Source organism: Staurois parvus, unplaced genomic scaffold (assembly GCF_062004578.1).
Source record: "Staurois parvus isolate SC_StPar_1 unplaced genomic scaffold, SC_StPar_1.0 ptg000590l, whole genome shotgun sequence".
Lineage (NCBI taxonomy): Eukaryota > Metazoa > Chordata > Amphibia > Anura > Ranidae > Staurois > Staurois parvus.
Genome location: NW_028318386.1, coordinates 136,008 through 161,794, shown reverse-complemented (window position 1 = coordinate 161,794; position 25,787 = coordinate 136,008). Strand labels below are relative to the sequence as shown.

At 48.6% G+C, this 25,787-nt stretch overlaps 1 protein-coding gene across 1 annotated transcript in view; it reads left to right on the top strand.

The window, feature by feature from the left end:
* Positions 1-5: 5 nt before the first annotated feature.
* Positions 6-25,787, top strand: part of LOC149449978 (NACHT, LRR and PYD domains-containing protein 1-like) — a gene marked incomplete at its 5' end in the record, with an annotated part of 100,589 nt that continues 74,807 nt past the window's right edge. Inside the window, 5 exon segments of the mRNA XM_089692521.1 lie at positions 6-159; positions 162-426; positions 8,521-8,679; positions 14,120-14,284; positions 24,313-24,477. Coding sequence (XP_089548647.1) covers positions 6-159; positions 162-426; positions 8,521-8,679; positions 14,120-14,284; positions 24,313-24,477 — 908 coding nt within the window.

The following is a 25,787-nucleotide window of genomic DNA, read 5'->3' as shown; positions in this document are numbered from 1 at the left end:
ACCAAGATGGCCGTGCTGAAATATTCTTACGTTTCCTCTGCGGTCTCTCAGACTCTTTTACTAGATCCACGTTAGAGTCTCATATGGAAAAAATGTCTGCTAAGGCTTCCCGCCACGTGGCCTCCTGGATCCTAAAGAAAACAAAAGAACAAAAACCTGACAATCTTTTAGGGGCACCAGAGATCTTCTTCACGTATTCTACTATCACCATGAGGCCAGGAATGAGGAGCTCGTGTTACAATGTATCGGATCAAAGAGCGTAATCGACTTTTCTGGTATTACTCTCACCTCCATAGACTGCTCTGTGTTGTCTTTCATCCTTCAATCCTGCAGAGAGACCGAACATGTCAATCTAAAAGGATGTAATGTTCAAAATGAAGGATTACGAAAACTCGTACCGGCTCTACACACCATCAGGAGTTTGAGGTAAACGATAAATATTGACAAATGATTTATTGTGTCAAAGTGTATGTGCCGTGTCCAGGGGCGGACTGACCATTTGGAAACCCGGGCACTGCCCGAGGGCCCGGGGTCAGTAGGGGGCCCCATGAGATGCCACTTGTACTTTATTCATAGGATTTTTTGAGTTTGGGCAAGGACACAGGGGCCCCATGATCCCCTATTGCCTGGGGGCCCCATGAGTTGTCAGTCCACCCCTGGCCGTATCAAAGAATCACCCCAATGATGACTGGCTAACCAGAACAAAATCATTGTTTAGAAGAGGAGAGAGCTTTACCTTGGACAGATAAAAAGTGACGTGGCCATAACAGCCTGCAATACCGGTGACCACCACTGGAGAGCGGCTCAGCCGAACCTAGCTGGCTGGACACACACAGGCAGATACAAATCCTGCAATCCATCTGTCATACTTTAACCACTTCCCGTCCGGCCGTTGTATATAAACGGCTGGACGGTGGCAGTGCAGGGGCGGGTGGCCGTTTATAAACATGCTGCCCGCTCCCTGGGAGCGCGCAGCATCGCAATCTGGTGCCTGCTGTGTCCTCCGGACACAGTGAAACACCGATCGTCGTACGGGACCTCTCTGCGAGGTCCCGATCATGTGATCACTGATTGGCTAATCAGTGATCGCATGCAGAGTAGTAAGCAAGTTGTCACTTCTGACATCATTGCTTACTACGTGTGAAATCTGTGAATGATCACAGAGGTCACATGGTACAAGGGCTATTCACAACAGCCTTCTACCATGTGACAAGCTGTGACCAATCACAGCTCACACAGTATTTCTCAATGAGTGCAAGAATGCAGCCAGAGAGAAGGAGAAATGATTGCTTTTACAGCCTTTATGGGTGTAAAAGCAATCAGTGTAAAAAAGAAAAAAATCTTCATCACCCCCCACAAGTAGTACAGTGTCACCACTGCTAGGGGTGACAGTATGTATAAAAAAAAAAACATAACTAATAATATAAAAAATTAAGATAAAAATGTAAAAAAAAAGTTTAGAAATTATAATTTTTGGTTTATAAACTAATTTGGGTTATTTTTTATATTTTACAAAAAAAGATAACGGAATAAATTTTGGCCGAGATTTAGGATGAGAAATAATTTTTTTTTTCAAAATGTTTGGACTTTTTCATTTATATAGCAAAAAAAATAAAAATCCCAGCGGTGAATAAATACCACCAAAATAAAGCTTTATATGTCTCAAAAGTGCTAAATATCATATGGGTACAGTGTTGCATGACCGCGCAATTGTCATTCACAGTGTGATAGCGCTGAAAGCTGAAAATTGGCCTGGACTGGAAGGGGGGGAAAGTGTCCGGACTGGAAGGGGGGGAAAGTGTCCGGACTGGAAGGGGGGGAAAGTGTCCGGACTGGAAGGGGGGAAAGTGTCCGGACTGGAAGGGGGGAAAGTGTCCCGACTGGAAGGGGGGGAAAGTGTCTGGACTGGAAGGGGGTGAAAGTGTCCGGAATGGAAGGGGGGTGAAAGTGTCCGGACTGGAAGGGGGGTGAAAGTGTCCGGACTGGAAGGGGGTGAAAGTGTCCGGACTGGAAGGGGGGTGAAAGTGTTCGGACTGGAAGGGGGGTGAAAGTGTCCGGACTGGAAGGTGGGTGAAAGTGTTCGGACTGGAAGGGGGGTGAAAGTGTCCGGACTGGAAGGGGGGGAAAGTGTCCGGACTGGAAGGGGGGGAAAGTGTCCGGACTGGAAGGGGGGAAAGTGTCCGGACTGGAAGGGGGTGAAAGTGTCCGGACTGGAAGGGGGTGAAAGTGTCCGGACTGGAAGGGGGGGAAAGTGTCGGGACTGGAAGGGGGGTAAAGTGTCGGGACTGGAAGGGGGGAAAGTGTCCGGACTGGAAGGGGGGGAAAAGTGTCCGGACTGGAAGGGGGGGAAAGCGTCCGGACTGGAAGGGGGGAAAGCGTCCGGACTGGAAGGGGGGAAAGCGTCCGGACTGGAAGGGGGGGGAAAGTGTCGGGACTGGAAGGGGGGGAAAGTGTCGGGACTGGAAGGGGGGGAAAGTGTCGGGACTGACAGGGGGGAAAGTGTCCGGACTGGAAGGGGGGGGAAAGCGTCCGGACTGGAAGGGGGGAAAGTGTCCGGACTGGAAGGGGGGAAAGTGTCCGGACTGGAAGGGGGTGAAAGTGTCCGGACTGGAAGGGGGTGAAAGTGTCCGGACTGGAAGGGGGTGAAAGTGTCCGGACTGGAAGGGGGGAAAGTGTCCGGACTGGGAAGTGGTTGTGGAGAAGCCCATTGATTCCCACATACTTACGAGGGTCCCTAAAATACTGTATCCTAGGGGCTACAATCTTTGCATGATCGCATTTCTTTATTAGTAAGTAGTGATGGGCCGAACATCCCCGCCCCCCCTGTTCGGTTGGTGGTCGAACGTTCGCTACTGCTACTACTCTGCAGGGCTGCACAGAATCACGTATACATACATGTTTTACATTTCTGGGGGGCGCACCCATGCCACCATTTGCGGCTACAGATGTTGAGCAACTGGTCCCGACTGGAGATTCCCCACCGCCACCTGGCTATCGCCGAGAAGCAGTGACAGGGGAGAGGCCTGTAAACAACACAGGTCTCTCTCCTGCGAGCAAGGACATGCTGCTTTGTATTGCTCTGCACAGAATGTCTCCCTAGCAGTGGCTTCCCGAGGCAGGTGCGGGGGATGCGGTCTGCTCCAGGTGACACCAACCGCATGGGGTGACACCGGACCCGCTCCACAAAAAGGTAAGTTGTAAAGAAAGCCGACGATCCCCGCAGGATGGATCGAATCTGCGGACTGGGGAGCATAATGGATCGGAGTCTGATCCATTATGCTCAATCCGCAGATCCGATCCATTCTGCGGGGATCGTCGGAGGGGTGTCACCAAGTGTTACCGCATTGGGTGACACCAACCCTAAGGACGCCTCTGCTCCCTAGTAAGACACACACAGCACACAGGTAACCCTTTGATGGCCCCAGATGTTAACCCCTTCCTGCCCAGTGCCATTATTACAGTGTCAGGGCTGTTTATTAGCACTGATCACTGTATTGGTGTCATTGGGATATCAGTGACACCAAATCAGTTTCCCCCCCCCCGTGTCAGAATGTCCGCCGCAGTCCCGCTATAAGTTGCTGATCGCCGCCATTACTAGTATAAAAAATAAAAAAATCCCGTTATCTATACCGCCATTTCTAAACGCTCTAACTTTCACATAAACCAATTAATTTACACGGATTGGGATTTGTATTTAGCGAAGACACGGAGCAGAATACACCCTGGCCTAAATTTATGACGAAATTAGATTTTTTTTGACAGGACATGTTTAAAAGCAAAAAGTCCAAAATATTGGCTTTTTTTCCAAAATTGTCAGTCTTTTTTGTTTATAGCTCAAAAAATAAAAACCGCACAGGCGATCAAATACCACTGAAAGAAAGTTCCATTTGTGGGTAAAAAGGACGTAAATTTCATTTGGGTGTGGCGTTGCATGACCGCGCAATTGTCAGTTAGAGTAACTCAACGCCGTATCGCAAAAAATGGCCTTGTCAGGAAGGGGGGGGGGGGGCGGGGGGAATCCTCTGGAGGCAAAGTGGTTTTGCAATTAGACAGGAAACTATTATTCTTCATGGGAGGTGGTTTGGTGAACGTACCCCGTCTAAGGTTAGATTGTACAGTAAAATTCCTCAGTGTTACCAAACCCCCGGACCCCGCATAAACTATATCCGCTCTCCCCGGACCCTGCGTTCACTATATCCGCTCTCCCCGGACCCCGCATTCACTATATCCGCTCTCCCCGGACCCCACATTCACTATATCCGCTCTCCCCAGCACCGCATTCACTATATCCGCTCTCCCCGGACCCCACATTCACTATATCCGCTCTCCCCGGACCCCGCATTCACTATATCCGCTCTCCCCGGACCCCGCATTCGCTATATCCGCTCTCCCCGGACCCCGCATTTACTATATCCGCTCTCCCCGGACCCCGCATTCACTATATCCGCTCTCCCCGGACCCCGCATCCACTATATCCGCTCTCCCCGGACCCCGCATTCACTATATCCGCTCTCCCCGGACCCCGCATTCACTATATCCGCTCTCCCCGGACCCCGCATTCACTATATCCGCTCTCCTCGGACCCCGCATTCACTATATCCGCTCTCCCCGGACCCCGCATTCACTATATCCGCTCTCCTCGGACCCCGCATTCACTATATCCGCTCTCCCCGGACCCCGCATTCACTATATCCGCTCTCCCCGAACCCCGCATTCACTGTATCCGCTCTCCCCGGACCCCGCATTCACTATATCCGCTCTCCCCGGACCCCGCATTCACTATATCTGCTCTCCTCGGACCCCGCATTCACTATATCCGCTCTCCTCGGAACCCGCATTCACTATATCCGCTCTCCCCGGACCCCGCATTCACTATATCCGCCCTCCCTGGACCCCGCATTCACTGTATCTGCTCTCCCCGGACCCCGCATTCACTATATCCGCTCTCCTCGGAACCCGCATTCACTATATCCGCTCTCCCCGGACCCCGCATTCACTATATCTGATCTCCCACAGTACACACAACATGGAAATGCAATTATTTTGGTAAACATAATCTGTACTCTCCCAAAGAAAAAAAAACTCTCTAGCCAAACGCACCAAACTGAGCATGCGCAGAGTGACACCACACGATATGTCTTATCAGGAGATAAGAGGGGGCCACTGGAAGAAGGGGAGGTTCAGAGAAGACAGGATCAAACAGCATTTTTACACAATGCAGAGGATTAACCCCTTAGGTCCCACAGTGAGTATAACAAGCACGCTTTCCTGCATCTACAGACTGATTGGACTGCGGGGGGTTTAGTAACACTTTTCATTTGTAATGTTCTCAGGACTGTAGATTTTAGTACACTGTCTAGTCAACAAGTGGGATTATTTTTTTGTTTAATTATCATAACCAGTTATATTCCCGATTTATTAGCTGGAGAATAAAGGTTCAATTGGACTTTTTCTTTTGAAAGTAGAAGTTTATATACTAGAACTCCTTATAAATGCTGCAGCCTCCACTGACCTCCATCCCTGGTCCAGGTTCCTCATTGTCGCCAGTTCTGGTGTCGGGGACCACTGATCCAGTGCTGAAATGCCACCCTGAGATCACAGGTCTCTTGCCATCCCCCATAGTCCTCTACTCTCTCCTGAGAGGACCCCATTGGTGGCCATCCAATAAGAACTGTCTGGCAGTGGAATCACTAGGGTCTGTGTCCCCTGGTGCGCTCAACTCCCCCCCCCCCCCCAATCCTACATCTTCATACAGACTGTACGCCAACACAAGGCATCATGGGAATTGTAGTCCATCCCTCACACAGCACCCTGTCTCGTCTGCAGGAGAAGAGTACAACATCCGGCCCGGGCCCTCTGACTTTAATTTTCCACAGTGACAACACAATGTGGGAATAATGTGACATCGGCCCCTAATGCAGGGTCAGGGTCGCTTTTGCTACCCCTGTAGCTACACCAGTGGGTGTCACCCAGGAGCGGTCCACACCCCCCCCCCCCCCCGCACCCCATAGCGATACCATTGGTCTCCAGTTCTCATAGGCAATGTAACGAAACCGTCCCAGCCTGCGCTGAGTACTTCCGTTATAATACCGCTTCCCCATCCGAACACCGACCACAGCCGACCATACAAGACTAGACGACACCAGTCTGGCTGAACATGGAACTCTTTATTTGAAACTCGAACTGGCTTTTCACACACTCAGGGGACAATCACCCCTCCCTGCATAATGACACAGGGCGGGGCAATCTACATTTAGTAACAAGAGACACACAGGTATTCAAACTTCACACCAGCAGACAGTCCCATCAGGAGGGAGGGCTGCTGGAGACACCCCCCCACTAAGCCAATACACATAAACACATACAGCCCATAATAGTCTGCTCCAAAGCCAGACAAATGGGAACAATGGGATGCAACCACATGGCATTAAACAATCAACAACCCCCCCACCCCAATATTAGGACAGATCACTCTCTACCCCTAACAGGCACAGGGTGACTTACACATAAGAAGGATATGGGGAGCTGAGACAGAGGTCTCCCTATTTCTCCAAAGTGAGCTGGATTCCATGGGCCCCCCACCCAAAGTGACCCCCGTCACAGGCAATGATGTGGACATCCATAAAAGGACCCTTCAAGTAAGACTGGTGGTGTCACATGAATGTCCAGGAAGACTTTGGGGAAGTGGTGTCACATGCTATAAATAAAACTATATAGCCAATGATTCATACCTACCTAGGTGGTCAATAAATACAAGATCCCTAAAAAGTATATTTAGCCTTTAACCACTTCCAGTCCGGACACTTTCCCCCCCTTCCAGTCCGGACACTTTCCCCCCCTTCCAGTCCGGACACTTTCCCCCCCCTTCCAGTCCGGACACTTTCACCCCCTTCCAGTCCGGACACTTTCCCCCCCTTCCAGTCCGGACAATTCCCCCCCTTCCAGTCCGGACACTTTCCCCCCTTCCAGTCCGGACACATTCACCCCCTTCCAGTCCGGACACTTTCCCCCCCTTCCAGTCCGGACACTTTCCCCCCCTTCCAGTCCGGACACTTTCACCCCCTTCCAGTCCGGACACTTTCCCTCCCTTCCAGTCCGGACACTTTCCCCCCCTTCCAGTCCGGACACTTTCCCTCCCTTCCAGTCCGGACACTTTCCCCCCCTTCCAGTCCGGACACTTTCCCCCCCTTCCAGTCCGGACACTTTCCCCCCCTTCCAGTCCGGACACTTTCACCCCCTTCCAGTCCGGACACTTTCCCCCCCTTCCAGTCCGGACACTTTCACCCCCTTCCAGTCCGGACACTTTCACCCCCTTCCAGTCCGGACACTTTCCCCCCCTTCCAGTCCGGACACTTTCCCCCCCTTCCAGTCCGGACACTTTCCCCCCCTTCCAGTCCGGACACTTTCACCCCCTTCCAGTTCGGACACTTTTACCCCCCTTCCTGACCAGGGCAATTTTCAGCTTTTAGCGCTATCACACTTTGAATGACAATTGCGCGGTCATGCAACACTGTACCCATATGAATTTTTTACCATTTTTTTGAGACAGATAAAGCTTTATTTTGGTGGTATTTATTCACCGCTGGGATTTGTATTTGTTTTGCTATGTAAATGAAATGTCCAAAAATTTTGAAAAAAAGTGGTTTTTTTATAAAATTTTGCAAATAAATAATATTTCATCATAAATCTTAGCCAAAATGTATTCCGTTATCTTTTTAGTAAAAAAAAAAAATCCAAATTAGTTTATAACCAAAAATTATAATTTTTAAACATTTTTTTTACATTTTTATTTTATTTTTTTAAATTATTATTTTTTTTTTTTTTTTTTTTACATACGGTCACCCTAGCAGTATAGGGTCACCATGGTGACACTGTACTACTTGTGGGGGGTGATGAAGATTTTTTTTTTTTTTTTTTACACTGATTGCTTTTACACCCATATAGGATGTAAAAGCAATCATTTCTCTTTCTCTCTGTCTGCATTCTTGCATTCATTGAGAAGTACTGAGTGAGCTGTGATTGGTCACAGCTTGTCACATGGTACAAGGCTTTTATGAATAGCCCTGTACCATGTGACCTCTGTGATCATTCACAGATTTCACACGTAGTAAGCAATGATGTCAGAAGTGACATCTTGCTTACTACTTTGCATGTGATCACTGATTGACCAATCAATGATCACATGATCGGGACCTTGGCACAGAGGTCCGCCGTCCGACGATCGGTGTTTCACAGCGGGCACCGGAACCCGGTGCTGCGCGCTCCCAGGGAGCGCGCACAAGCAGGGTGCGGGGAGGCCGTTTATAAACGGCCACCCGACCCTGCAGCGCCACCGTCCGGCCGTTTATATACAACATCCGGACGGGAAGTGGTTAAATACGGTAGCTTACTTAGTTTGGTGACTTCTAAAGACAATCCTGCATACATACGGCACTTATTTATTAAGAAAAGTAATAAAAATGTTACAAAAAAGGACGTAAATATGCAAAAGATTATATTTTCTTTTTTTCTCTTCTATAGTTTTTATAATAATAATCTGACAGACAGTTCCTGCACCCACCTGGCATCGGGGATTTGCAAGAACCAGAGGAGACTGGACCTGTCCTGGAACAACCTGGAGGGTCCTCATTTCAAGGACCTGATGGCGGCTCTGACCACAAGCCGGATAGAGGAATTACTGTGAGTAGAACAACTACATGAGATTGGAATCTACAACACGGATCTCCGCTTCTGATTCTATTAAAAATGAACACTCGGCTATGTACACCGTGGCCGGCTTTTTATATTGCCGTCCGTGGCGTGAAGCCCGTGGTAGCCCACTGAGTTCTCTTTGTTAACAGGGCAGAGAGAGCTTTGTGAACCAGCTATGTATCATTTGTAGGTCACCTTCTGCCATTTTTCCAACTCCTCCTCCCATTCCTTGTCATTCGTCCTAGCTAACTCTGGACTCCTAAAGCCAGATAGATCGGTGCACATTTGTGTAGCACTACCCCCTTAGGAGTTGCTGAAGTTTTGGGTCCTCCTAGAGTCCTCACAGCCAGACAACACCCATTTCCTTCCAGACTTGTACTTCAGAAACAGTAAACAGTCCTTGAACTCTTTTTTTTTTTAGATTTGATTAGGGGGTGTAACCTTGGTCATCCCATGTACCCCTATTCTCCATCCAAGGACCTGTTTGACTGAGGACAACTTCCTGAAATTATATACAAGTGTTTAGAAGGGTTCTCTTCTTTGGAAGGCTCTCCAGGCTCTCTTGGTGTAGAAATCCCTAGACAAGGGGATCTAGGATCTGAAACTTTAAAAGTACAGTCCAGCTAGGGCTAGTCAGGTTTCCCACCCAAATGCCCTCTTCCCTACTCCAGTCCAGGGAGTGTAGGAGTACTCACTGTCCCTCTTCTGTAAGCTGCAGGTTGGTAGCTGCCTTCAGGCCTCCTGCTGGGCTGGCTCCTTCCTTAGATCCACAGGTGGTCCTTTCTCGGAGCTGGTGAGGTTCAGCTTTCCTCCTGTCCAACATCCACCTGCAGAAAGGTCCCTTTCCTGGGCCTCCTCCCGGGCTCCACACTCCAGCTCTCACATCCTCTGCCCAAACTCTCCCTCCTGCTGAGCAAGCTCAGCTATGCCTAAAGGCTGTCCCAACCCCTTGCCAAGCCTCCTGCTTGGGGACTGGTTGAGATCCTTTAGACATACAGACCAGCCACTCCTCACCCCTGCCCACTGAGTTCTAGAGACTTATCAAAACCTCTACAACATGGGGAGGTTTCAGAGAGATGATCTGCAGAGTGTCTCAGTCCTGACCCAAATTTGACCCATCTGGCTATTTCTCCTGGCTGCTATTCAGCCTCCTGATAAAAAATTATAAACTAGCTCCCCCTACCTTCCCTAGGAGGGTGCTACATTTGTAAAGTACAGAGTTTCTAGGTCTACATGCCTGCTTTCCTCATAGGATTCTAAAAATGACTTATAACTTAGACCAGGGGTGTCCAAACTGTGGCCCGCAGGCCGGATGTGGCCCTTCGCTTGCTTATTTTCTGGCCCTTAGACCACTATTCCTCCCACTGATATGAGGCACTATTCCTCCCCCTGTCACCAAGGTTGAGGCACCATTCCTTCCACTGGCACCAGTAGTGAGGCATAATTCCTCCCACTGTCACTAACAATGGGGCACTGTTTCATCCACTTAAACCAACAATGGGAAACTATTCATCTTACTGACACCAACAATGGAGGAGCTATTCCTCTTACTGACACCAACAATGGGGCACTGTTTCTTCCACTTAAACCAACAATGGGAAACTATTCATCTTACTGACACCTACAATGGAGGAGCTATTCATCTTACTGACACCGACAATGGAGGAGCTATTCCTCTTACTGACACCAACAATGGGGCACTGTTTTCATCCAGTTAAACCAACAATGGGAAACTATTCATCTTACTGACACCTACAATGGAGGAGCTATTCATCTTACTGACACCAACAATGGAGGAGCTATTCCTCTTACTGACACCAACAATGGGGCACTGTTTCTTCCACTTAAACCAACAATGGGAGACTATTCATCTTACTGACACCAACAATGGAGGCGCTATTCATCTTACTGACACCAACAATGGGGAGCTATTCCTCTCATTGACACCAACAATGGGGGAGCTATTCATCTTACTGACACCAACAATGGGGGAGCTATTCATCTTACTGACACCAACAATGGAGGAGCAATTCATCTTACTGACACCAACAATGGAGGAGCAATTCATCTTACTGACACCAACAATGGAGGAGCTATTCCTCTTACTGACACCAACAATGGAGGAGCTATTCCTCTTACTGACACCAACAATGGGGGAGCTATTCATCTTACTGACACCAACAATGGGGGAGCTATTCATCTTACTGACACCAACAATGGGAGCTATTCCTCTCACTGACACCAACAATGGGGGAGCTATTCATCTTACTGACACCAACAATGGGGGAGCTATTCATCTTACTGACACCAACAATGGAGGAGCAATTCATCTTACTGACACCAACAATGGAGGAGCTATTCCTCTTACTGACACCAACAATGGAGGAGCTATTCCTCTTACTGACACCAACAATGGAGGAGCTATTCCTCTTACTGACACCAACAATGGGGGAGATATTCATCTTACTGACACCAACAATGGGGGAGCTATTCATCTTACTGACACCAACAATGGGGGAGCTATTCATCTTACTGACACCAACAATGGAGGAGCAATTCATCTTACTGACACCAACAATGGAGGAGCAATTCATCTTACTGACACCAACAATGGGGCACTATTTCTTCTAATGATACTAATAATTGGGCACTGTTCCTCCCACAATACTATTGATGGGGCATTATCCCTTCTCCTACCAACCTGCATGCACTTTGTAATTGTTTTACTACCCACTGACCACCAAACCTGAGGAATTGTTTCCTCTTGCTGATGCTGGGGCATTTTCTAGTTCCACTGGCCACAGTTCAGCTCCCCTAACATCTGAAGGACAGTAAACTGGCGCATTGCCTAGAAGGTTTGGAGGCCCCTGACTTAGACAAAGGAGCACCCATAGTGAGAACATCCCATGGTTGACAGGAATACCCAAAACTCCAAAGTGGGTCTAAACAAAGCCGGGAACTATAACAGGATGAACCAAGAGGTGACTCAACCCACTGATCTGAACCTAGAATTGAAATGCCACTTTGGTTGCACCAACCCCTTTAGAATCTATTTTTATATTTCGATTACCGTATTTTTCACACCATAAGACGCACTTTTTTCCCCCAAAAAAAGGGGGGAAAATGTCAGTGCGTCTTATGGAGCGAATATGGAGCGGCCGGTCCGGTATTTCCACTGCCGCCGTGTCAGAATACCGGGCCGGCCGCTCAGCTCTACAGCGGGACCTTATAGAGATGACTGCTGACCTTTGGGGAGGGGGGGGGAGCAGGTACCTGAATTTGACAGATACCCGCTCCCACTTCCGTGGAGTTGTTCTTTCATCTTACCTGTTCCTCTATCCAGCGGCGCTGTCTTCCCGGCTTCTGTAGTGTGGGCATGACAGCCGGGTGCCAAGTGCGCATGCGCAGGAAGCGGTGCTTTTTGTGAATGGTAAGGCGGCACCTGGGACACATGACAGATCCCAGAAGCCGCCGGACCAATCACAAAGCGCAAGTGCTTCTCGCTCATGCGCACTGGGCACCCGGCTGTCATGCCGAGCGCCATTACAGAAGCCGGGAAGACAGCGCGCGGCTGGATAGAGGAACAGGTAAGAAAGAACAACTCCGCGGAAGTGGGAGCGGGTACCTGTCAAATTCAGGTACCTCCCCCCCCTCCCCAAAGGTCAGCAGTCATCCCCTGTACTATCCACAGTCTCTGGTCATCCCTGTACTGTGTCCGCAGTCTCTGGTCATCTCCTGTACTGTGTCTGCAGTCTCTGGTCATCTCCTGTACTGTGTCTGCAGTCTCTGGTCATCTCCTGTACTGTGTCCGCAGTCTCTGGTCATCCCTGTGCTGTCCGCAGTCTCTGGTCATCTCCTGTACTGTGTCTGCAGTCTCTGGTCATCTCCTGTACTGTGTCCGCAGTCTCTGATCATCTCCTGTACTGTGTCCGCAGTCTCTGGTCATCTCCTGTACTGTGTCCGCAGTCTCTGGTCATCTCCTGTACTGTGTCCGCAGTCTCTGATCATCTCCTGTACTGTGTCCGCAGTCTCTGGTCATCTCCTGTACTATGTCTGCAGTCTCTGGTCATCTCCTGTACTATGTCTGCAATCTCTGGTCATCTCCTGTACTATGTCTGCAATCTCTGGTCATCTCCTGTACTGTGTCCGCAGTCTCTGGTCATCTCCTGTACTATGTCCGCAGTCTCTGGTCATCTCCTGTACTGTCCGCAGTCTCTGGTCATCTCCTGTACTGTGTCCGCAGTCTCTGGTCATCTCCTGTACTGTGTCCGCAGTCTCTGGTCATCCCTGTGCTGTCCGCAGTCTCTGGTCATCTCCTGTACTGTGTCTGCAGTCTCTGGTCATCTCCTGTACTGTGTCCGCAGTCTCTGATCATCTCCTGTACTGTGTCCGCAGTCTCTGGTCATCTCCTGTACTGTGTCCGCAGTCTCTGGTCATCTCCTGTACTGTGTCCGCAGTCTCTGATCATCTCCTGTACTGTGTCCGCAGTCTCTGGTCATCTCCTGTACTATGTCTGCAGTCTCTGGTCATCTCCTGTACTATGTCTGCAATCTCTGGTCATCTCCTGTACTGTGTCCGCAGTCTCTGGTCATCTCCTGTACTATGTCCGCAGTCTCTGGTCATCTCCTGTACTGTCCGCAGTCTCTGGTCATCTCCTGTACTGTGTCCGCAGTCTCTGGTCATCTCCTGTACTGTGTCCGCAGTCTCTGGTCATCTCCTGTACTGTGTCCGCAGTCTCTGGTCATCTCCTGTACTATGTCTGCAGTCCATTAGTTCAGAATTTTTTTTCCTGTTTTCCGCCTCTAAAACCTAGGTGCGTCTTATGGAGCGAAAAATACGGTAGCCTAAACCTACTTCCACCCCCATTCTAAGCCTCTTCTATCTACCCTGTAAAAGGAGAGATGCCTATACTTACCTATTCTGAAGTCGCTCTGGTCTGGTCACATGATCTCTCCAGCACCGCCTTCAGTGGACAGGAGACAGCAGTGACCACGGCTATGCAATGACGTCACCCACCGACTTACTATGGGGCATCTGTTGTCAGCTGTCCCTCCTCTACACTGAAGCCGGCACTGATCACGAGACAAGTAGACACGTATAATTAATTTTGTTAAATAACAAAATTGAGACAAAATTTTTGCTGTTTGGAGATTCGGATGTATCTGAATTTCCACATCACAATAGAAAATAAAGGAATAGAATAGAATGGAATATAAAGGAACAGAATAGAATAAAATATAATAGAAAATAAAGTAATAGATTAGAAAAGATTAGAATAAAATAGAATATTTTCTATTCTATTATAATCTTTTCTATTCTTTTTCCTATTCTATTCTATCAACGATTCTGAAATAAGATGTAAGGCAGGTACAATATTGTGGAATATTTTATTATAATCATCTTCTTTTTTCGTTCTTTTATTCTATAGTTTGTATGGTAATAACCTGACAGACAGTTCCTCCATCCACCTGGCATCGGGAATAAGAAGTAACCAGACCCTGAGGACACTGGACCTGTCTGGGAACCATCTGGAGGGTCCTCATTTCAGGGATCTGATGGTGGCTCTAACCACAAGCCGGATAGAGGAATTACAGTGAGTTTTCATTTACAATAAAGCCAATATCGATGAAATATTCACCCAATATGTAACAAACATCACGATTCACAGGGAAAATTTCAACTTTCTAAAAAAATTCACCAGCATCTGGATTTGAGAACAGTCATGTAACAGTCTTCTAATATACAGTTCGGTCCATATATATCCGGACACAGGCACAATTTTTTGTTTTATTCAGGTATTGACCAAAACATATTCCAGCTCTAGTTCTATGATGGATCTGGGCGGACAGTGCGCACTCTCAGGTGTAATTAGAGGGTATGTACATCCACATTGGAGAAAGGGTTTAGGAATTACAGCTCTTAAGAGTACCCCCCCCCCTTTTCAAGGGACCAAAAGTAATTGGACAATTGAATATAATCATAAATAAAATGCTCATTTGTAATATTTTGTTGAGAATCCTTTATTGGCAATGACTGCCTGAAGTCTGGAACCCAAGGACATGGCCAAAGACTGGGTTTCCTCCTTTCTGATGCTTTGCCTGAAGTCTGGAGCCCATGGACATGACCAAAGACTGGGTTTCCTCCTTTCTGATGCTTTGCCTGAAGTCTGGAGCCCATGGACATGGCCAAAGAATAGGTTTCCTCCTTTCTGATGCTTTGCCTGAAGTCTAGAACCCATGGACATGGCCAAAGAATAGGTTTCCTCCTTTCTGATGCTTTGCCTGAAGTCTAGAACCCATGGACATGACCAAAGACTGGGTTTCCTTCTTTCTGATGCTTTACCTGAAGTCTGGAACCCATGGACATTACCAAAGACTGGGTTTCCTCCTTTATGATGCTTTGCCTGAAGTCTGGAACCCATGGACATTAACAAAGCCTGGGTTTCCTCCTTTCTGATGCTTTGCCCGAAGTCTGGAACCCATGGACATTACCAAAGACTAGGTTTCCTCCTTCTTGATGCTTTGCCCGAAATCTGGAACCCATGGACATGACCAAAGACTAGGTTTCCTCCTTTCTGATGCTTTGCCTGGAATCTGGAACCCATGGACATGACCAAAGACTAGGTTTCCTCCTTTCTGATGCTTTGCCTGAAGTCTGGAACCCATGGGCATGACCAAAGACTGGGTTTCCTCCTTTCTGATGCTTTGCCTGAAGTCTAGAACCCATGGACATTACCAAAGACTGGGTTTCCTACTTTCTGATGCTTTGCCTGAAGTCTGGAACCCATGGACATTACCAAAGACTGGGTTTCCTCCCTTCTGATGCTTTGCTAGGCTCTAACTGCAGCTGTCTTCAGTTGTTCTTTGTTTGTGGGTCTTTCTGCCTTTAGTTTTGCCTTCAGCAAATGGAATGCATGCTCATTTGGGCTGAGATCAGGTGATTGACTCGGCCATTGCAGAATATTCCACTTATTTTCCTTCAAAAGCTCCTGGGTTGCTTTTGAAGTGTGTTTTGGATCATTGTCTATCTATACTGTGAAGCGCCACAGAAGTCTAGACCCCATGGATATGACCAAAGACTGGGTTTCCTCCTGTCGGATACTTTGCCTGAAGTCTGGAACCCATGGACATGACCAAAGACTGGGTTTCCTCCTGTCGGATACTTTGCCTGAAGTCTGGAACCCATGGACATGACCAAAGACTGGGTTTCCTCCTGTCGGATACTTTGCCTGAAGTCTGGAACCCATGGACATGACCAAAGACTGGGTTTCCTCCTGTCGGATACTTTGCCTGAAGTCTGGAACCCATGGACATGACCAAAGACTGGGTTTCCTCCTGTCTGATGCTTTGCCTGAAGTCTGGAACCCATGGACATGACCAAAGACTGGGTTTCCTCCTGTCTGATGCTTTGCCTGAAGTCTAGAACCCATGGACATTACCAAAGACTGGGGTTCCTCCTTTCTGATGCTTTGCCAGGCTCTAACTGCAGCTGTCTTCAGTTGTTCTTTGTTTGAGGGTCTTTCTGCCTTTAGTTTTGCCTTCAGCAAATGGAATGCATGCTCAGTGGGGTGGAGATCAGGTGATTGACTCGGCCATTGCAGAATATTCCACTTCTTTTCCTTCAAAAGCTCCTGGGTTGCTTTTGCAGTGTGTTTTGGATCATTGTCTATCTATACTGTGAAGCGCCACAGAAGTCTAGATCCCATGGATATGACCAAAGACTGGGTTTCCTCCTGTCGGATACTTTGCCTGAAGTCTGGAACCCATGGACATGACCAAAGACTGGGTTTCCTCCTGTCTGATGCTTTGCCTGAAGTCTGGAACCCAAGGACATGACCAAAGACTGGGTTTCCTCCTGTCTGATGCTTTGCCTGAAGTCTGGAACCCATGGACATGACCAAAGACTGGGTTTCCTCCTGTCTGATGCTTTGCCTGAAGTCTGGAACCCATGGACATGACCAAAGACTGGGTTTCCTCCTGTCTGATGCTTTGCCTGAAGTCTGGAATCCATGGACATGGTGAGACAGTCTTTGACAAGTCCTTTATTAGAAACAAAAATGTAAAAAATGTCCCCCGGAGTAGATCCAACGTCAATCACGATGCCCGCTGCCACCGCCAACCCGAAAAAAGAAAAAAAACACTCCGCTCTCAACGCTGACTCCCGCTGTCTAACAACTGCGCAGGGACAGTCCATAAATACTGTAAAGACGTCACAAAGGGGTGGGGTCGCCCTTTGTGACGTCATGATGCGCTGTGATTGGCCAAAGCATTGCACCAGACCCTGCTTTGGCCAATCACAATGCACTGTCAGGGCGTAGTGAATTGGGGGGGTGAACAGCCCACCGAACGCCCTTACTGTCAGACATAAAGCCCAACACTATTAAATAGCTAAGAACATGGATTGATGAAAAACTGTTCTTGCCAGACCGACCTGTTAACATTTTATGAGGAAGTGAGCAGCAGTGCTGATAAAGGAAGGGCAGTGATCACATTTTATCTTGTTTTTCCAAAAGCATGTGACACTTAACCCCAAAAATTCCTAATTTACAAACTAAGGTCTATTGGAGTGGAGGAAATGGTACAGAGGAGGAAAGAGGGCTGGCTTTAGGAATTGATACCGAGGGTAATGGTTCATAGAGAAACACATATTCTACAGGATGTTTTACAGCTACAGTAACAGTTGATAAATGACAAAAATACATTATTCACATGTCCTGAATGCCCTAAACAGGATTAACTACCCTTTCCCAACCATGGCGGGACCACATTCACAGAAGAAGAGATGTCACATTACTTGCAGATGGTTGGCGGTAAAATTTGAATGTATTTTGCAGGTTTAGCTGTGAAACGCGTCAAGTAATTTGCCCTCGACCACAGGTCCTCTTTATATATTGAGTTTTTAAGGCAGCAGCCCTGCCCTGCAAAGCCAAATATCTTTTCAGGGCAAATACCTCTTTGGCTAAACAGTGGATATTATCCTTGGCTCTCAAATTTTCAAAGGTATACAGACAGTACATTTGGCTATCGATCTTCTACAGAAGGGATTTCAGATGGCTTCCGTTGACCTGAAGGATGGATATTTTCATGTGCCTAACCACACGGCACCACATTTCCCCTTTTTGGAATTTTGTCAAATGCTCGTTTTCAGGTTTATTTGAGGATGAAAGAAGTTCTAGTATCCCTTTACCAAGGATAATGATTGTATCCCAACCATGCCTGGAAGCTCAGACCACCCAGGTAAACTCCAAACTTCTCTGAGTTGGATGATTAACTGGGAAAAATCAATTCTTTCTCCATATGCTTCCAATTTTTTCGGAGATAGCTTTTTGGATTCAGACCAAAAGAAGTCTGACCTCAGTAGCTAGTAGTCACATCTTCCAAGGAATTTGAAAGCAATTTAGGTAGGCCTCAAAATGCACCTCAAAAAAAGGAGAACTTCTGTACTGAATTCCCATGCCAGGAGGTTTAGGATCAGGTGAAGGGGTGACTAAAACCAAGGAGTCTTCCAGCATTTAGTGGTTTCTTAGGGGTCTTTCCCAGATCAATTCATTTGCCACAGGAAAGTCAGCTTTGCTGCCAAGGTTCTTTTTCTTGTGACCTTTCTGTCCAAAATATCTTGCATGAAACTTCACCTAGGTTCTGAGGGCACCCTCTGTTCAACCTATCAAGTTCATTACCATTAAACAGCTTAACTCATGGCTATCCACTAGATATATACTGTATATGTATATATATATATATATATATATGTAACCCCCCCCTCTCTATCCTTCTCCTCCTTTGAGGCCCACTGCAACTGGCTATTCTCTCCTACCCCTCTGAGGATTGCAGTAATCTATCTGCCTCCAGGACCTGTATCCCGCTTCCTCAACAACTTCTCCGCCTGGTTACCCTCCTTCCAGTCCTCAGAGCTACCCACCATCATCCTTGGAGACTTCAATATCCCTATCAACATCAATAACCTGGCTATATCCCAACTCCTCCACCTAACCTCTTCTTTTGCACTCACACAGTGCACACAGTCCTCCACCCACTCCGACGGGAACACCCTGGACCTTGTTTTCTCTCATCTCTGCACCTCCCACAGCCTCACAAACACCCCTTTCCCTCTCTCTGACCACAACCTCATTACGTTCTCCGTCTGCTTGTCCTCAAACACCTCCCACCCAAACGTCAAACCATCACCAGCCATAACCTCCGCAACCTGAACCCGGCCCCTCTCCACTCTGCAGCTGACCGACTCTACGACAGTATCCTTCCACTGTCCTGCCCTGACCTGGCCACTACTGCGTACAACGACTCGCTGTCAGCTGCCTTAGACTCCTTAGCACCCCCAACTACAGGTAACATCAGACCCCGACCGCTTCAACCCTGGCAGAATGACCATACCAAGAATCTTAAACGACGCAGTCGTGCGCTGGAAAGATTATGGCACAAAACCAAATCCCAACAAGCGTTCACCCTATACAAATCTGCCTTCCTCACCTACCCCTCCTCCCTCCACGCTGCCAAACAAGCCTATTTTGTAACCCTCATCAACACCCTCTCCTCCAGTCCTCGCCGGCTCTTCTCTACTTTTAACTCCCTACTCTCTTCCCCCCCCCCCACCCAGTACCTCACTGACCGCCCACGAGATTGCTAATCATTTCCAAAACAAGATCGACTCAATTCGAAGGGACATCGCCAATGCTCAGACCTCCACCCCACCTAGCCTCCCTCCCATGATAACCCCCTCAACACTCCCCTCCATTGACCTCGCAACTGCCCAGACCCCCACCCCACCTAACATCCTGCGCACTAAAACCCCCCCAACACTCCACTCCCTCGACCTTGCTACCACTGAACAGGTCACTAAGGTCTTCTCCGAAGCCCGCCTCACCACCTGCCCCCTTGACCCTGTCCCTACACAACTCCTACGGTCACCCTCCTCCTCCATCCTACGCTCCCTCACTCACATCTTCAATCTCTCCCTCTCTACTGGTGCATTCCCCTCCCCCCTAAAGCATGCGCACATCACTCCCATATTCAAAAAACCCTCCCCTGGACCCCACCGACCTGAACAACCTTAGACCCATCTCCCTGCTGCCATTTACTTCTAAGCTCCTCGAGCGCTTACTCTACAATCGCCTAAGCGCCCACCTCACTGACAACAACCTCCTCGATCCCCTACAGTCTGCCTTCCGTCCCCTACACTCCACCGAAACCGCCCGACTCAAACTCACCAACGACCTGCTAACTGCCAAAGCCAATGGCCACTAATCAGTCCTCCTACTCCTCGACCTCTCCGCGGCCTTCGACACAGTTGACCACAACCTCCTCCTTTAAAAACTACACTCCCTCGGCATCAGAGACTCTGCACTCTCCTGGCTCTCCTATCTATCCCAATGCTCCTTCAGTGTTACCTATAACGCCACCACCTCCCCCTCACTCCCCCTCTCTGTTGGGGTCACCCAAGGCTCCGTCCTCGGGCTCCTTCTCTTCTCCATCTCCACCTCCTCCCTTGGCCAACTCATACACTCTCACGGCTTCAACTATCACCTCTATGCCAACGACACACAAATCTACCTCTCCACCCCTCGCCTCACCCCTTCAGTCTCTGCCTGAATCACCTGCCTACTGAACGACATATCAGACTGGATGTCACTCCACTTCCTCAAATTAAACCTTTCCAAAACCGAGCTCCTGGTTTTCCCCCTGGCCCGCGCCTCCCCCAACCTCTCCATCACGACCAATAACGCCACAATCAGTCCCAAGCCAAAGTTCTAGGTGTCACTCTAAACTCCAACCTATCCTTTCAGCCCCATGTCCAATTGCTGACAAATTCATGCAGGCTCCACCTCCGCAACATCTCCAAAATACGTTCGTTCCGAACCCCAGACACTACTAAACTACTCGTTCACTCCCTCATTATCTCACGGCTCGACTACTGCAACTCCCTTCTCACCGGCTTACCTCATCACAGACTATCCCCCGCTTCAGTCTATCCTGAACTCTGTGGCCAGACTCATCCACCTTACCAACCGCTCCACTTCTGCCACCCCCCTCTGTCATTCCCTCCACTGGGTCCACCCCCCTCTGCCAATTCCTCCACTGGCTCCCGATTGCCCAATGCAATAAATTCAAACTACTAACACTGACATACAAAGCTATTCATAATACTGCCGCAAACTACCTCCTACTTCACCGACCTGATATTCAAATACCACACAAAACGCACTCTCCGCTCCTCACAAGACCTCCTACTCCCTAGCTCCCTGGTCTCCTCCTCCCATGCCTGACTCCAGGACTTCTCCAGGTCTTCCCCCCATCCTCTGGAACTCACTGCCACAATCCATCAGACTGTCACCTACCCTCCTCACATTTAGGCGCACCCTGAAAACCCATCTCTTCAGGGAAGCCTACCCCACCCTCACCTAACTGCCGATCTCCTCCACTCCTCCTACCACTCCATCCCCCACAGCCATTTCCTCCTGTACCACTATCCCCTCCCTCCTAGATTGTAAGCTCCAAGGAGCGGGGCCCTCGAACCCCTCGTGTATTGTTTTGTTACTGTACTGTCTCATGTATTGTCTCCCATTGTAATGTACAGCGCTGAGCAAACTTTTTGGCGCTATATAAATCCTGTATAATAATAATAATATGTGTTTTTCCTTTTTTTTCTCTGCTACGTTATGAACATTGGGGGCAGGAACGATTGTTTGGTCAGAAATTTCTAGATCTCTTGTTTTCTGTCCTTTGTTGGTGGGCAACCTCTCTTTTCAGCATGCTGTCATAGTGACTTCATGAAAAGACGATGAATGGTTAGAATAATTTGTGTTTTTATTATGTTGCTGAATGAAACCTTCAAATTTGTTATCATTTCTCTTAGGCTCCAGCGATAAGTTTCTAGGCCACAGTTGTGGTCATTACTAAGAGCTCCTGCTTCTTGTGTAAGATTCTAAGTTTAGTTTATATCATAGAGAATAGAACATCAGGAATTGGAACACACCAAAACGGGTGGGAGCACCTAAAACTCCAGAGTGGGTGGGACAAGAACCAGAAACATTGGTAGGGAGATCTTGCTGTTAAATGTACTAAGAAATCTAGGTGGTGTCCAAGGTAGGCTATATACACTATATTGTCAAAAGTATTGGGCCAGCCCTTCAAATTATTGGATTCAGGTGTTCCAATCCCCTCCATGGACACAGGTGTATACAATCAAGCCCCTAGGCATGCAGACGGCTTCTACACACATTGGTGAAAGAATAGGTTGCTCTCAGGAGCTCAGTGACTCCAAGCGTGGTCCTGTGATAGGTGGCCACCTGGGCAATAAGTCCATCCGTGACATTTCCTGGCTACTAAATATTCCACGCTCAACTGTTAGTGGGATTATAACAAAGTGGAAGCCACTGGGAACAACAGCCACTCAGCCACCAAGTGGTAGGCCACGTCACAGGACAGGGCGGGGTCAGCGCATGCTGAAGCGCACAGTGCGTAGAAGTCGCCAACTGTCTGCAGAGTCAATAGCTAAAGACCTCCAAACTTGGTGTGGCCTTCAGATGAGCCCAACAACAGTGCGTAGAGAGCTTCATGGAATGGGTTTCCATGGCCGAGCAGCTGCATCCAAGCCTTCCATCACCAAGTGCAATGCAAAGCGTCGCATGCCATGGTGTAAAGCATGGTGTCACTGTACTCTAGAGCAATGGAGACATGTTCTCTGGAGTGACCAATCACGCTTCTCTGTCTGGCAATCCGATGGACATGTCTGGGTTTGGCAGTGGCCAGGAGAATGGTACTTGCCAGACTGCATTGTGCCAAGTGTAAAGTTTGGTGGAGGGGTGTCAAGGTCCTACCTTTCCTCAGAGCTTGTGCTGCTCCATGTGCTGGCATCCATCTTAAGTTCCTGCAAAGCATGGTGGGAGCCTTTATGCTTTGAGGTCTCTGTGGCTCCTCCTCCAGAAGGGTGTGGCTGATCACATTTAAGCCTGCTGTCTGCAGTTGCTCTTTGCATTCGTGTCCTGTATGTTCCTTTGCCGCAAGCTCTTATTCCATTCTCGTTGCTCTCCTGGTAACCGACTCGGCTTGGACAAGACTATTCTCTGCTTTATCCCATTACCTGACCTCCCATTGCTGAACCCGGCCCGTGACCTGTGTATTCTTGTCTAACGTCTTTTACTGTTAGCTCCGTTGTTATCGACCCGGCCTGTCTGACCACGTTATACGGTTTCCCATCTGGCTCCCACCAGCTGTACGCCATTGGCGGCAGTCGTTACTGCAGCTGGGGTTACTCGTGGGCCGTGACCTGGTCTCAGGCTGCGTCAAGTCCATCCCCACCAGGTGGTGAAGGGCAGCCTGGGGCTTAGACTCCGCGCCCTGAGGGACTCTGGTCTGTGGGTAGTGGCTGTCGTCAGTCGCTGCGTGACCTTACCAATAGGCCTGCCTGCCCATTCCACCGCTCCTGCCCTGACAAGGGGAGATTATGGTGTGGGGTTGTTTTTCAGGGGTTAGGCTTGGCCCCCTAGTTCCAGTGAAGGGAACTCTTATGGTGACATTTTGGACAATTTCATGCTCCCAACTTTGTGGGAGGAGTTTGGGGATGGCCCCTTCCTGTTCCAACATGACTGCACACCAGTGCACAAAGCAAGGTCCATAAAGACATGGAGGAGCCAGTTTGGGGTGGAGGAACTTGACTGTCCTGCACAGAGTCCTGACCTCAACCCCATAGAACACCTTTGGGATGAATTAGAGCGGAGACTGCGAGCCAGGCCTCCTCCCCCGACATCAGTGCCTGACCTGACAAATGTGCTTCTGGAAGAATGGTCCAACCTTCCCATAGACACCCTCCTAAACCTTGTGGACGGCCTTCCCAGAAGAGTTGAAGCTGTTATAGCTGCAAAGGGCGGGGCCAACTCAATATTGAACCCTACGGACTCAGACTGGGGAGCCATTAAAGGTCATGTGCATAGAAAAGGCGGGGCCAACTCAATATTAAACCCTACGGACTAAGACTGGGGGGCCATTAAAGGTCATGTGTGTGGAAAGGGCGGGGCCAACTCAATATTAAACCCTATGGACTAAGACTGGGAGGCCATTAATGGTCATGTGTGTGGAAAGGGCGGGGCCAACTCAATATTAAACCCTATGGACTAAGACTGGGAGGCCATTAAAGGTCATGTGGGTGGAAAGGGCGGGGCCAACTCAATATTAAACCCTACGGACTAAGACTGGGGGGCCATTAAAGGTCATGTGTGTGGAAAGGGCGGGGCCAACTCAATATTAAACCCTATGGACTAAGACTGGGAGGCCATTAATGGTCATGTGGGTGGAAAGGGCGGGGCCAACTCAATATTAAACCCTATGGACTAAGACTGGGAGGCCATTAATGGTCATGTGGGTGGAAAGGGCGGGGCCAACTCAATATTAAACCCTACCGACTAAGACTGGGAGGCCATTAAAGGTCATGTGCGGGGAAAGGCCGGCGGCTCAATACTTGGAGCAATATAGTGTGTTATATAACTGCAATGCCACTTTATTTTGGGACAACCCCCTAAGATCGGGTGTAATTTGTAAAATGAAAATGTAAAAATAATTTTCTGGGGTTTTATTTTTATTACTTTCTTAGCATTCTGCTTTTCTTCTACAGTTTCCATGGCAGTAGACTGACAGACAGTTCCTGCCCCGACCTGGCATCAGGAATAAGAGATAACCAGACACTGAGGACACTGGACCTGTCTGGGAACCATCTGGAGGGTCCTCATTTCAGGGATCTGATGGCGGCTCTGACCACAAGCCGGATAGAGGAATTACTGTGAGTACAACAGGACTGGTGGGAACAATTATTATCCAGGATAGTTTAGCATCCAAAACATTGAAAGTGGAACGTCACTCTCTCAGCCAACATGGACAATATTTAATCTTTAGGCTGCTAGCATTCGTAAATAGATAGGAAAGTCTATTATATTTACTTAACCCTTTCCCTGCCAGAGCCATTTTGGCATTTTTTTTTGCACACATGTTTAAAAAAATCATTTTAGGCCTGAAGATTGCACAAAACTTCCAACCATTATGTATTTGAAGCGGAAACCCTACAGAATAAAATAGCGGTAGTTCCAATTTTATATGTCACAATATTATTGCAGAGGTCTAGGAAACTCAACATTTCAGAAACAATCACACAAAGTGACTTTTAGGGCACAAACACAATAAATGACCCCAATTGTTGGCAAAATATAAAAGACAACGTTATAGTGAGTTGCGCCATCTTGGAAACCCGGTCCATGCGGGGACATCATCCCTGTGAGCCTCCCTGCGCCCCTCTGCTACTCCCCAAGTCCTGGACACCACCAGAGCGGCGGGAAAACACCCAAAGGACCTGATGCTCCCACTGGACCTCCATCACTTGACATGCCTACCTGTTACCTACCTATGTGAGTGCAGTTTCACCATCTGCCTGATTTTAACCGTCTACACTTAGAGTGGCGCTGCCGTCTCTCTTCTGTATCCGAGTAAATAGATACCCAACATGCCAAACCTTACATTTGTGTGCGCCTGTGAAATTGCATCAAACTTCACTACCCTCTATATTCTATAGACGACGCTTCAACAGCCCCTTCAGGTCATCAGTCTAGCGTACCGCTAGGAGGAGGTCTGGTGCTACAAATATCGCTCTCACCCTGGCGTGATATGTAACGTGTTTCCCGCGTAGGTGTCCCGACGTGTGCATTTACATTCATACGTGCGTATATGTGGGGGTGGCCTCAAATTTTTTTTTTGGGGGGGTGTTATGCTCTTGGGTGTAACTTACCGTATTTGCCGGCGTATAAGACGACTTTTTACCCCTTAAAAATCTTCTCAAAAGTCGGGGGTCGTCTTATACGCCGGTATAACATGACATGACACTTTTTAGGGGGGCGGCGCGGTGCCGCCGCCGCCCCCCCCCTTCCCCTAACGGAAGGGACACTAAGTACAGGGGTGGGCAGGGGCTATTTCTTACCTGGTTCCGGTCCCACGACGATCCGGTCCAGGAAGCGCGGCTGCGCCTTCAGTTCGGCCACTGGAGTTCGCGCGGCTGCTCGGCTCCGCCTCCTCACCAGCGATTGGCCGCCAGAACTGTAGCTC